Raw genomic sequence first — 14,425 nt, 5'->3', positions numbered from 1 at the left:
GCCCTGTCCAGCCGCTTCCAGCGGCCCTAGTCCGGCAGCAATCCGGCCCCGGGGAGACCCCCAGGGTCAAGGACTGTTCCCCCAGGACTCTCTCCTAAGTCCCCAGGACTCCGCGCGCCTCGAGCGCAGCTGGGGACTGGGACGTATCTCCCCACCCCCATGGACTGCCCCCTTGATGGGCCCTTGTTTGGCCCACCGCCCCCCTCCCATGTTTGTTATTTTTGATGTCCCACCCTAGTCCTGTTGTTATTGTGTCTTGTCTGCCCTTGATTTTGTTTTCTTTGTTTTGCCTTGTCCTGTCTGTCTCCCAGTCTGTCTTGTCTCGTCCGTCTACCCCTTGGTGAGCACCTGGAGGTGCTCATTAAAGCGGGGGCTTCTGTCATGGCTCTGCTTCATTTAGTCATGTTTTTCTTGGTCCTGTAGCAGAGCCATGACAAAGTCTTTGGTTATGTGTGGAGAGAAACATATTAGTGTCCTTTTGACAATAGTATACGTTCTCTCCAGTGTCTCGTCATTGGCCCCGCCCCTCTCGTTTCCTTGTTACCTTTCCCTGAGTGTTTTATTACCCACACCTGCCCTGTGTCGTTATCCCTCGTTTGTCTTACCTATATATACCCTCTTGTTTCTTTGTCCTGTGCTCGTGGATTGTACTGCGTTGTGTATGTGCTTGTTCCTGTTTTTGCCAGTGTCTTGTTGCTGTTTAAATCCCAAGTTAAGTTGAGTCTTTGTAAGTTTGTTAGTTAGCGTTTGTATAGTGTGTTCTTTTACCCTGTCTTAGTTTTTTGTCCTGTCAGTTTTAGTATCTAGTGTTGTTTGGTTTGCCCCATCGTGGGTTTTTGTTTTGTGTCCTGTTTATTATTTATATTAAAAGCCCTTGTTAACCCCTTCATCGCCGCTGCCTGCATCTGGGTTCTTTCTCCTCGCATTCCTGACAGCCCCTGGGTATCATTATTCTGCATGGATTTTACCACATTTTAAACATGCAAAAATTGTGTTAAATAGAGATGAGCAAAAATATATTAGCCAAGATATACAATAAACAAACATGCAAGGAGCAGGGCATGCTAAAAGTTATTTTGATCTTTTGGAGCTCTGTGGGTGCAGATTCCGTGTGGGCTTGCTTATGAATGACTCTAAGGGCCTGGGAAAACTCCTGAAGATGTTGAAGAGCTCGATCTCAACCATCCATTAGTGGATATGTGTAAAAGCATAATTCAGACCACCCTACAGTGTTTGAAGATGGTTGGGTGGCATGATAGAGGGTTAGAACAGGCCAAATTAAATATGGGAAAGGCCCTGAATGTCCACGCCACAAGAAGAGCATCGTGAAAAGCAACCGGCTTTACCTCGTGTTGTTCTCAGAGCTGCAATAAGCATTTCATATGACTTAGCAGATCTTGGTGGCAGGATTTCTACTGCCGACCTCTAAAAGAGTGGTGACTTATCGTTGCATGTGGGTGTGTGGTAGACCGATCTGTGGTGTCGTTTCGGGGCCAGCTGGTTAGAATAAGGTGGGGGTTTTGACACTAACCGTAATCTCCATGCAACCGTTCGACACTGTATTTGTTAAATAAACCAGCACGCTCGCAAATTTATCATAGCAACCAAACCCAGAGCATAATGATTGGGGTGCAGAGAAATTCCACATTCACAGTTTCTGCTTTACCACACACGCCTCTTTTAGAGGTTTATTTTAAACACTGGTGTGTGAGAAAGACATGAAATGTTAACGCAAGTTGTTTATTTCTATGCTTTTCAGAAGGTAGCCCTCAAAACTTTGGCCGGACAACAGTTGTTAACGTCCCAGCACAGTAGGTCATTTTCATACTTCATGTATAGAGCATAACCCTATACTTACAGTATTTATTATAAAGATGTTGACATGATCTTAATCGGTTTCTCTTCCTCTTGCATTAGAAACACGTTTCTTTGGTTACACAGTATCTTTGCACTGTTATATTTTGTCATCACTGTATTGTGTATGGCACACCACTCATCACGACTCAAGTTCAGAGAGGATGAAAAGGTTGGTGGACACAATACAGCTTAATGCCACTGCACTCTAAAACAATGCTGGGTAATTTGTAGCCCAACTTTGGGTCAAAAAGGGCGAACCTAGCCATTGGGTTAAATTAATCCAGCAAATGGTTTATATTTGACCGAGCAATGGGTTAAACAACCCACCATAGGTTTATTTACAACACAACGCCTGGGTTCGTCCCTTTTTGACCCATCGAACCATCGAAAGCCCCATTTTTTAGAGTAATGGTTTAAACAGGATGCTTTTGATTAGTATAAAACTAAGGACATATAACTTGCATCACACTATTTGTGCTATGGACATAAATGATACCTCAGTTCATGCAGCTTGTTGTGATGTGGTGACTTAAACCAAAATGCTTTTTTATTGCAGGTAGCTCGAACTTTAATGATCACATTCATTCCTAGAGAAATCTCTGATCCCGGCTTGATCACCAAACACCTGCAGTGAGTAAAGTTGACCATAGCATGAAAACTATTGCTTGATCTCCATATTTCATCATATTGAATATTAAGTTACAGTCTTACTAACTATATCGTTTTTCAACTGTCGATACAATTATACAATTGCTTGTTTTCTCTAGAAGTTTTGTTGGTTTTGAACCAAGTTCGATTTTATCTAGTTCAATTTCAGTTATTTTTGTGAATTTACTATACATTTTCAAAAAGATATTGGCTAAATAAGTGAACACAGCAAAGGTCAGCTAATGAAGATTAACCCAGGGCACTATAGGGCAGGGGTTCTCAACAAGGGATCTGTGGCCCACAAGACAGCCCCAGCTGACTTCCTAGGAGGCATCAGGATGACTAATAATTAAAAATGAGACAAAATGAGCATTGAAATACATATTTCTTATTATTTGCTTATAATATATTATTTTAGTATTTTATTATTATTTTTATATTGAATAAACACTTTTCCAGTTAATATCAAGCTCTGAAATATTTGATGGGGTAGAAATTTGAGTTTTTGTGAGTGGGAGGGGGTTCTTTGAATATTGTTTAATACGTCAATATGTCAGATCGGGACAAGACATACATTTATTTTAATATTTCTACCATATCTTTATTGTGATAAATGATTTTTTTCTTTTCTTTTATTAAAACATATCATAAATGTTTTAGTCTGAAAAGCCAGTAATAGTGTGACAACGTGCCCCGCTAATAAAGCTACACTGAGATGCATTTAAATAAATTGTCACCTTGGAATTATAACGTTTTATCTGCGTTCTGAGCAGTTTTAAGAGAACGAGCTTCAAAGTTTTTGCAGTCCATTTGAGTTTGTAGATAAAACCTTTAATGTTTTTTTTAAAAGTCCCAAAATGTACACAGGAAAGAAAAGACATCACATAATGTAAATAAGTTGTCATAAAATAAGAATACATATGTGAATAACTCAATTTTGACAAAAATGTCACATAGACCCTTATAATTCCAAGGTGACAAAATCTGTTACAATTTATAGCCTCAGTTCTCCTCTATAATACTGTGTCTTTCGTCTTCTAATAGTGAGGCCTACCCAAGCTGCACCGTCACAGACATCCGTTTCTGCTTCGACGTACAAAAGCTGATGAAGCTGGACTCAGAAAGGTCATTCACACATTCACAATCATAATCTCCAGTGTCATTAAGCTGATTCTCATTAATATTTCATGTTAAACCAGTCCTGCGGCCAATGGGTGGCAGTTTGTAAATTCGGAAAGCAGAGAGAGATTTATCATTTGATTTGCTGTTGCCTACTGTATATCCCACCAGATTAGCAGCTTTCATATTTTTCATCCTTTACAGACGAAAAGCAATGAAGGGTCGGCTGTATTTTACAACCAAAGCTCAGAAGGAGGGAAGAATCATGATAAAGACGCACCCATGTGCACAGATCTTCTGCTGCAATGTTTGTGGCTTTGAGCAGGTGCACAGCTCTCATTCATTATACTTGACAGAATGAATAGCTGCATTTGTATATTTACAGATTGTTTACACAGAATTAGGGGAGCTAACTACAGAGGAAAAGAAGGGACTCTCTCATTTTCTTTATAGGAAAATTAAGGACACTCTGTGTTTCTTTATACCACATATGCCATTAAGATTTCAGTAAACCGTTGGTGGTGGGTAAAGGTTGACCACATTATAAACAACAATGAGGTCACTGCTTGACAGGCTGATACGCTAAAATACATTGATAACATGATTGTGGCTGACTGACATGTAACTCAATTGCATATGTTAAACTATAAATGTATTTTAATGTCATACTAAAGTTATATACACATTCTTAAACCCACATTAATTTAGCCTCTACATACAGTAGGTGAATAATATTACAAGCAAATAGAATAAGATAAACAGATAGATCAACTATTTAAATTTAGTTCAAGTGAATTGTATTTTAAACATTTTAATTGACAAACCAAATCCATACTAAAACATTTCCTTTTTTTGGTTAAGACACTAAACTATAGACAACAAAATATGGGATGGTCATTCAGAATGCAGTTTTCACTATACATTTTTTGTTTGGCAACCCAGCATGGTGTGGCTGGTACTGCAGCTCCTCATGTTGGCCACTGGAGACCACCACACACCAGCTGTCAGTCATGCTGAACTGCAGCTATCGGTGTCGCTTACAAATGAGAGCAGATCTAAACTCTTCTTGTCTTTTCCTCAGGTGGATGCAGAGCAGTACTATAGCGAGCTGGAGGAGAAACTGACAGATGAGTTTAATGCGGAGAAGAATCGTATCTCTATGAAGAGGCTCGGCATTGCCTTTGTGACCTTCAGAGATGAGAGAATGACCGCAGTGTGAGTGTTGGGTGGACATGATGTCTGATATGCCTGATTATGCAGCTTATATACTTTACTAATGAACACCATGAGTGTTAATGGATTTTATTTAACTCAACATGAAGCAAACATTCAAACCACTGAGCTGACATTTAAAGTTTTTGTATTAAAGACACATAATGTACATAAAGAAGGCAGACAACCATTTACATTTTAAAGTCCGTCTGCATTTGATAATTTTATAACTTAAAACTAATATTTGAGCTTAAAAAAACTTATGTTAAAGTTTTTTCCCTGTAGAATATATTTCTTCATGCCTTAAAATGACTTAATTTGAACTCTACACCGTTACCTCATTTAGTACACACGGATTCATGAATATGCAAATTAGCCAAATTTTAAATTTCAGTTTTATAAAGTAAATACTAAGCAATGGTTTAAAATGATACACTTGCACTTGGTTTGTCATGAAGTGAAGCATATTAAAAACACCACATACATATAAACAACATAATTTTCACCACAGTGAGACTTTACGTATACGTAAAAATGAACTAAATATTCATTAACAAAAGAGAGAGATCAAAACTATATGTCATATATGCCATATGCAAATTATAATGAAAAATTAACCGTCACTTATTTGGAGATAGTTTGTTTAGCTGTTTTGAACGGCGAATAGATACAAATTGATTTATATTTCAGCTATTTGATTTATGTCAAATAAATTGTGTTAAAATAAAAAATACAACCAAATTTCCAAAAATAAATTTCCCATTAAAATAGATGTGGACCATGTAAAAAAGCAGTTTTTTGTAGGCTAGGTTGCCTATTTTTAGACCCCTTTTGCTTACAAAAAACTAATATGTACTAATATGTATTTATATTCACAATGTAGCACAAAAGAAATGTGAAGTGAAGCCCTTCCAACAAAATTCTGATATTTGAATGATATTTAAATCTCTGAAATGTAATCAACTTTAATATTTGGCCTCTGTGATGCGGATTGATATACAGTATAAAGCTACACGGTGATCAGGTGTTTTCTTCATTGCTGTTATCACACTATTGCCCGGTTTCACAGACAGGCTTAGGACTAGTCCCAGACTAAAATGAAAGTTTGAGGTGTCTTAACTGAAAATAAAATTCCCTGACATATCTTTAAACATGTAATTGCCATTGTTTTGTCTTTCAATTCAATTTTATTTATATAGCACTTTTCACATTGTTGCAAAGCAGCTTTACATACATCATCATAAAAAATTTAGGCCCGGTTTCACAGGCACGGTTTAGCTTAAGCCAGGACTATGCCATTAGACATTTATGCCGCTTTTATAAAATGCCTTAGAAGACATTACTGGTGTGCATCTTGATACAGAACAATGGCACTAATATATTTAAAGATATTTCTGGGAAAGTTATATTGAGTTAAGACAGGTCACACATTAATTTTAGTCTGGGACTAGCCTTAAAGGTGCGATGAAGTGGTGTTGTTTATTGTTTTATACTGTTGTACGAGGTCTACTTATGACGTCCGCGTGGTTTTTACATTCAAAATCATCAAAAATCAATAAGTAGCCTAATAGGTTATTTTCTACCCAGGTTTTGAGGCCAGCTCTGCAATAGTGATGGGTCGTTCATGAACGATTCGTTCTTTTTGAACGAATCTTTAAAATGACTCGGGAGTAACGAGTGTCTCAGCGAGTGATTCGTTCATTTTGTGTTGACCGCGCATGTGCAACATTGTACCAGAAACAGTAATGAAGTTCGTCTCTCGAGTCATCGGGTCCGAGTCCTTTCGTTCTTTTATACCGTTATAAGTTACGTGACCACTTCCCTGATCATCAGTCAAATGCATGATGTACGTGTTATATGTTGTATTATAGGAAGAAATAAATGATCAAAAGATATGTGCAATAAACATCTTCTCTGAAACGTACCGTTCTGTTCTTTTTTCTGTCAGTATATTCATAAATGTTTCTTGTGGATTTCTGCATGTGTTTTTAATTTATCTTAATAACTAACTATTTTGCATAAGAACTGTGCTGGCAAAATATAAACATAAGCAACACTAGTAAAGTCAGTGTTTATGTCTAATGCATATATTACACAAGTGATCTCTTGTTAAATAATTGCACATTTAAATGATTTCAATAGCCTATAATTATTTACCTTGCAAACTGCATGAGACTTTTTAGTAAAAAAACAACAACCTGTAAACCTTATTGCATACCTGAGTGACCCAAAATTGTTAATGAATTATAAATACATAACTTTACAGAAATGCTGTCAGGAAATAATTAAATAACTGTTTCTCATAACTTGTCCCTAACTACAATATAAGTTATTTCTTATTATATATCTGATCAAAACTAGCGTAAATAAACGTTATGGGGTAATTTGGCTATTAACATTCAAGATTAATTTAACTCTGCTCAGATGAACGAAATGACTCGAAAAAAGATTCGTTCATTTTGCTGAACGAAATTCAAACATCCGAATCGCAAAAATGACTCGAACTTCCCATCACTACTCTGCAAACGCTCGGTTTTAATGGCCGTGTCGCATTGAAGACTTTATAAGTAAACGCCCACCGCTGTGATTGGATAGCAGTTTGCGTAGTTGGAGCCTTCTGTGAATTTGGTTCGAGACGTTAGGTTACACATTAGCACCATTCACAGTTTTCGCAGGGCATTAGTATTATCTGGAGACCTCCGGTGATTTATAAATTACCTCTCCACATCAGTATTTCATGTGACGCATTCGTGGATGTGATGGCAAGGCTTTGCGTATAGTTTGTATAGCCTATACTTGTATTGCGTTTAATGATATATGACCGTACCTGTCAGCATTTGAGACCCGTGATCGCGAACTCGACAAAAGATCACCGCGATCGCGGGTCTCAAATGTTACGAGAGTTTCCATGATAAATAAACAAACAGGAGACTCCCGGTAACTTATGGATATCACCCAGCACCCGAAATAATACCAAAACACTTCAAACAGCCTCCATTATTCGCAAACGGTGGATAAAACCTTGAAAAATGATATATGAGCCCGCCAAATCACAGAGATCCCGATTCGCACGGGCTTAAGATCACAGACAACCTCTGCATAGATCAAGCGATCAATAACAAAGTGTTTTTGTGTGACGCATAGTACAAAAATGTTTTACTCACATAAGATTGCTGCGCCATTCCTATCGGATCCAATATGGACGGCGCAGCACTGCTTTTTAATTTTAGTCTCTCTACAAATCCTGTGCCTTGTTCACGAAGGAATCCTCGGAGAAATTAAACGAACAAACGCTCCATGTTTTTCCCACATGAGCTGGAACGTCTTTAAAAATAAACTTTAACCCCACATTCCTACTATCGGAATCCGAAGGAAGGTTATGCAGCGACTGTATTCTTCCACAACCTGGGATGGCACAATATTTAGCTATCTTTAAGGGCATCTTTGTTCATTGCTTGCTCGCTCTATCTGGTTCCGCGCCTCTGGTTCTGCATGAACCAGTGGGCGGGGCTGGAGAAGTAGTCTTGACATTCTTTCTGTGGAGGCGGGGTTCAACCTATCAATGTCGTCATAGATAGGTGCATTCCAGAACCTGCGGTTCGCTGGGCCTGGTGTCAATAAAAGATGTAATCTCAGTAACAAGGACATTTTCAATTCTGACACTTACATGATGTTCGCGTGAATACGATTCCCTCTTATATAACAAAAGCTCGGGTTAAAATTGTGATTTTAATTCATCGCCCCTTTAAGCCTTGTCTGTGAAACCGGGCCTTAATAAAAAGAATAATAGGGGAAAAATTAAAGAGAATATACGGTATTAAGATACATGGTATTATTGCAAGTTTTTCTCAAGATGCACTCCAGTAATGTTTTTATTTAAGGCATTTTATTAAAAGTGACTTCAATATCCTAATTTAAGGCATAGTCCTGGCTTAAGCTAAGCCTTGTCTATGAAACCGGGCCTATATTGTGTATTTTAGAAGAGCTAAAATACTGCATTGATTAATCAGCATCAGTACTAGAACCATCCACTGTACAGTGTAGCTCATGACACGTAGTATTAGTTTCCAGATGACTTGCAAACCTCTCTTCAACATCTGTAGGATTGTAAAAGACTATAGCAGAGCTCATTGCCGCCACAGACCCCAGCAGTCCAGCATCACAACAGTAGTGCGTTCCCATCAGTGGGGCGTTTCTTATGCTCCTGCCCCAAGTGACATCATTTGGTAAGCTATAAATTTGTAATAATAGTGCACCGCTAAATATATGCTTGTATTAATAAATATGCTATAGTATTGTATATTGCAGCTGTAATTTTAAAAACATTTCCTTTAAATGTGTGTTTAACTGATTTCAGTGTAAAGAACAAGGCTGCATATCCCAAAAGCATCGCATTGAAGACAATGGTTCCAAGATCAACTTAAGGTTACGATGCTTTTGGGAAACGCAGCCCAAACCTTTCGTTTATTATAAATTTTTACTTTTTATTTATTTGTATTTCTCGCCTTTATTCATTTTTATACCAAATCAAAAGAAACGGTTACCTTGAATGGTACATTACTGACACTAAACAGTTTGCAAACAGACAAACATGCAGTTTTTATAAATATAAAAACATGGGGTTGGCAGGCAAACCCCACCTAATGTAAAATCATACACCTAAACACAAAAAGTTTCTGAATATTTCATGCTTAATTTCTCAATCTGACACCCACCTGCCCCAGAGAATGCTGGCCAGAATATTTTTTAGAGCTCATTTAAATGTATCAACATAATTGTAGCACCTCGCCGTGAACAATTTCCTGATACATTTGCGGTCTGTACAGTTTTGTTACAAAAAAGAACAAACAAAAAACACAAGATCTTTTCTTTGTTAGTTTCTGTATACAGTTCCCTTTCTGTCGGTCTCTCGACGTTGTGTCGAACCGACAGAATGGGGTTTGTCTTGAGAACCTATCATCTTCTGAGTATTTAGAAAAGGCCAATGAAAATTGGCGAATGAGATTTGCATGCCGGGCTCCTCCCCGGATGTCCGGGTATAAGAGGGAAGTCGGCGTGCTCATTCATTCACCTTTTGTTCTTCAGAGCCTACGCATCTGATGAGCTTCTCTACGATCTTGGTGATCATTCTTTCTGCTGGAATCTATGACGTGGACAGCGGACGGTCCCTTCCTGCAGTGACTCTCCCCTGGGCGTCTCGGCAGTTCTGGAGGTGTTCGAGCAAATTTCCTTTTCTAAAAGAGCAAATTTCTCCAGCGTGGCTTGTCCCGCTGTTCTCATGGGTGCATGAAATGTCAGCCATGCTTTCCCGGGCCGCCGTGAGTGTTGGGTTGCAGTGCCCGCACTGCCTCTCCTGGTGCTCGCGGCTGGCTACATGGCGCCTCGGGTTTGAGCGCGGCTCCAAGCCGCGCCCGCCCCCAGTGCCGTGTTTACCGGAAGTGCATGAGGAACTTAGTAAGACCTGGAACGCCCCTTTCCGGCACGTTTCATGTCAAACAAAGTTCCGTCACCCTCTCTTCCTTCGAGGTTGAGACAGCTAGAGGATACGTCGATGTCCCCCAGGTGGAGTATGCCGCCGCGGGGGGGGCTCGACCTAGACTCCGGTCCAAAGCATGTGGGGACTTGGCATCTCTGGTGTCGAGAGCTTACATTGCGGCGGACCAAGCTGCCTCCTCTCTCCACGCTATGGCTCCTGCCAGGCCAGGGCGTTGAGAGAGCTCCACGAGGGTAAGACCGACCCAGCGCTTATGCAGGAACTCCGTGACGCCACCGACCTCGCTCTACAGGCGACCAAGGTGACCACGCGGGCCCTGGGTCGGACGATGTCCACACTTGTGGTCCATGAGAAACTCCTCTGGCCGATCCTTGCGCAGATGAGTAACGCCGAGAAGGTCCGCTTTCTCGACGCACCCGTCTCGCAAGGGGGGGCTGGTTGGTGTTACTGTTGAGCCGCAGCGGCCCCGCTCACCCCCCGCCCGTTGGGGGATGCGAGACCCGTGCGCGGCCTCCCCCGGAGGGTTCTCGACAGTAAAGAAGCAGTCCTCCGTGCCGCGACTCGGCCGCCTCGGCCGTCGAGTCCCGTGCACTGTCTACTTCCCAGCAGCCCTGGTCCTCTTCGACGCCCTCCAGCTCTGGTGAACGGCAAACGGTGAACGGCAAAATCGACGTTGCGTCATGGCGAAGCGCAATGTCGAGTATAAACACCAGCCCTCGGCACTCTCAGTCAAACAGTGTGTTGAGCTGCGCAGTCGCCAGGCAGGAAAAACAGCAGAGCCGATCTCCTCCCCGGGGGACCTCCCCCGGCAAGGAATCCGTACTGTTAGCCATCGAACCACCCCCCGGGGGGACGATGAAAAAGATCGTACCTTTAGTCCCCGTCTCATTTCTGGGAGCCTGTCCGGCTTCCCAGACTGTCAGGCTGGCTAGGGAAGACGATCCGTCTCGGCTACGCGATCCAGTCGCCTCACGCCCGCCAAGTTCAGCATCCGATATACCTCAGTCAGAGGCTAGGATGTCCCCGTACTTCGGGCCGAGGCCGCCACCCTTCTAGTGAAGGGAGTGATCGAGCCCATCTCACCAGCCAAGATGTTCAGCGGGTTTTACAGCCTGTACTTCATTGTCCCCAAGAAAGGCGGGGGGTTGCGCCCTATCTTGGGTCTGTGTGTTCTGAACAGGCACCTAAACAGTAGCTGCCTTTCAGGTTGATCACGCAGAAGCGCATCCTGAAGTCCGTCAGGTGTCAGGACTGGTTAATGGCAATCGACCTGAAGGACGCGTACTTCATGTCTCGATCCTCCCTCGACATCGGCCGTTCCGACGGTTCGTGTTCAAGGGACGGGCATATCAGTACAGGGTCCTCCCCTTCGGTATGTCCCTGTCTCCACGAGTCTTTACGAAGGTCGTGGAAGCCGCCCTCCTTCCCCTTAGGAAAGGAGGTGTGCGGGTACTAAACTATCTCGACGACTGGCTCAGTTTGGCGCACTCTTGAGATCTGTTGTGTACACACAGGGACCTGGTGCTCCGGCACCTAGATCGGTGGGGCTACAGGTCAACTGAGAAGAGCAAGCTCTCCCCGGTGCAGAGCGTCCTCTTTCTCGGTAGGGAACCATCGGATCGTCTTCCCTAGCCAGCCTGACAGTCTGGGAAGCCGGACAGGCTCCCAGAAATGAGACGGGGACTAAAGGTACGATCTTTTTCATCGTCCCCCCGGGGGGTGGTTCGATGGCTTTCTCGACTCTGTCCTCATGAGCGGCCCTGCTCACCCCCCGCGGGGGGCGCGAGACCCGCGACGAGGAAGCCCGCACCCATGCGGCCTCCCAGAGGCAGTGCGACTGACTACAGAGTGCACCCGATCAGTGTTGAACTGCCTGAAGCTTTCAGACACTCAGCGGTCCCCCTGAAACAATTTCAGAGGCTCCTGGGATACATGGCATCCTCGGCGGGGGTGGTCCCCCTCGGGTCGATGCACATACGACCGCTCCAACACTGGCTACAGAGTCAAGTTCCTTGGAGAGCGTGGCACACCGGCAGCAGGCGTATGGTTATCACGCCTTTCTGCCGACACACCTAACCCCTGGTCTCCCATGACCTTCTTGGGTTGGGGTGCCGTGTGCAAACGGGCAAGCAGTGTCGGGGCGGTGGACGGGCCCCCGCCTGCGTTGGCATTTCAACTGCCTAGAGTTGTTGGTTGTGCTACTTGCATTGAGGAGGCTACTACCTCTCGTGCAGGGCAGGCACGTGCTGGTCCGGTCGGACAGCACAGCTGCTGTGCGTATATCATTGGATTCGCTCACGGCAGCTAAACATGACTCGCCCGGCGCCTCCTCCTCTGGAGTCAGCAGGTGATCAGTTCCCTGCGAGCCACACACATCCCAGGCGTCCTGAACCAGACAGCCGATGGCTCTCTCGTCAGTCACGCCTCGCGGGGAGTGGCGACTCCATCCCCGCGCAGCCAGCTCATTTGGGAGAGGTTCGGCCAGGCACAGGTGGTCCTGTTGCCTCCCGGACTCCACCCATTGTCCGCTTTGGTACTCCCTGTCCGAGGCAACCCTTGGCATGGATGCCCTTGCGCACAGCTGGCCGCGGACAAGCGGAAGTACGCTTCCCCCCAGTGAGCCTCATTGCACAGGTCCTGTGCAAGGCCAGGGAAGAGGAGCATCAAGTGGTACTAGTTACGCCCCTTGGCCTAACCAGGACTTGGTTCTCGGAGCTGAGGCTCTGACAACAGACTCCCCCCTGGCCGCTCCCCCTGGCGAAGCTTCCCCAGGGGAAGGGGCACGTTACGGCATCCCAGGCAAGAACCTGGTCTCCATGTCTGGACGGGACGAGGAGATCCTGAGTGACCCACCCCCGGTCCGGTTGGGACGTCACTCAGGCTAGGGCTTCGGCCACTGGGCGGCTATACGCCCATAGGTGGCGCCTCTTCTCGTCCATGGGGCTCTTCTCGGCAGAAGACCCGCGGAGTTGCTCGGTCGGGTACGAGCTGTCCCTTCCTCAAGAGAGACTGGGGAGTAACCTCTCCCCCTCCACACTGGGAATGTATGTAGCCGCTACGGCCGCTCATCATGACCCAAGTGCTGGGTAGCTCTGGGACAGCACGACCTGGTCATTAGTTCCTAAGTGGGCGCGAGAGGGTGACAACCTTCACGTACCTCTTGCGACTTGGCCTGGTCATCGGACCCTGTCACCAATGCGTTTGCCGAGCCTAGGCCTTACCTGGGTGCGGGAGGGCAGGAGCGTTGTCAGAGATCGAGATCCCCGCCCCCTTCGAGCCTCTCGGGTTGCCGCTCTTTCTCAGTCTTGATAAAGACGGCTTTCCGACATGGCGCTCACCTCCAAGAGGGTAGGGGATCTAGCAAGCACCCTCCGATGTCCACAGATTGCCTGAACTCGGGGCCGGGATTCTCACGTTATCTTGAGACCCCGCCCCGCTACGTGCCCAAGTTCCCACCACTCTCCCGAGAGACCAGGTGGTGAACCTGCAGGCGCTTCCCCACCGGGGAGGAAGACCCAACCATCGCGTGTTGTGTCCAGTACGCGCACGCGCCTCGACTTGGACCGCATGCAGAGCCCAGAAGCTCTGAGCAGCTCTTTGTCTGTTTCGGAGGTCAGCAGAAAGGGAGGGCTGTCTCCAAACAGAGGCTGGCGCACTGGATCGTGGATGCCCTCGTTAGGGCATACCGATCTCAATTCGCCCCTGCCCGTTGGGAGTGAGGCACACCCCTCATGGGCACTGGCTCAGGGCGCCTCTCTGGCAGACATCTGCAGAGCTGCGGGTTGGGACTATGCCCAACAACTCCGTGAGGATTCTAATACCTACGCGCGGAACCGGTGTCAGCCCGCATCCTGGCAAGGTGTGGGACGGCAGCCGGTAGGGCGTACGCCTGCGGAAAGCCCTTCCCCCTTCCTGGGGGAGCAGTGGCAATCCTACGCCTCACCCTCTTTCCCCACGGGTAAAGAACAGGCATTCCATCCATCACTAAGCACCCTTCCAGGGGACAGGCTGGGCAGAGCAGCCCTGCCCCCTTAGGCCGGGGAACAGTTGAGTTATCTCCCAGATGGCTCTAACCGGACCTAGTGCTCCAGACGT

The 14,425-nt window shown here is 45.0% G+C and overlaps 1 protein-coding gene across 2 annotated transcripts in view; it reads left to right on the top strand.

Moving 5' to 3' along the window:
- Positions 1–14,425, top strand: part of tmem63c (transmembrane protein 63C) — a 94,861-nt gene that overhangs the window by 63,452 nt on the left and 16,984 nt on the right. Inside the window, exons 7-13 of one of the 2 annotated variants that reach the window (XM_057343533.1) lie at positions 1,760–1,811; positions 1,918–2,026; positions 2,414–2,487; positions 3,550–3,630; positions 3,829–3,949; positions 4,706–4,839; positions 8,940–9,062. In XM_057343533.1, the coding sequence (XP_057199516.1) occupies positions 1,760–1,811; positions 1,918–2,026; positions 2,414–2,487; positions 3,550–3,630; positions 3,829–3,949; positions 4,706–4,839; positions 8,940–9,062 (694 nt within the window). The remainder of the gene's footprint in view (positions 1–1,759; positions 1,812–1,917; positions 2,027–2,413; positions 2,488–3,549; positions 3,631–3,828; positions 3,950–4,705; positions 4,840–8,939; positions 9,063–14,425) is intronic. The other variant, XM_057343535.1, reaches the window with a different exon arrangement.

Source organism: Triplophysa rosa, linkage group LG10, assembly GCF_024868665.1.
Source record: "Triplophysa rosa linkage group LG10, Trosa_1v2, whole genome shotgun sequence".
In the NCBI taxonomy this organism is placed as follows: Eukaryota; Metazoa; Chordata; class Actinopteri; order Cypriniformes; family Nemacheilidae; genus Triplophysa; species Triplophysa rosa.
Note: the sequence above shows the minus strand (reverse complement) of the source record. Positions and strands in the feature narration are given on the sequence as shown.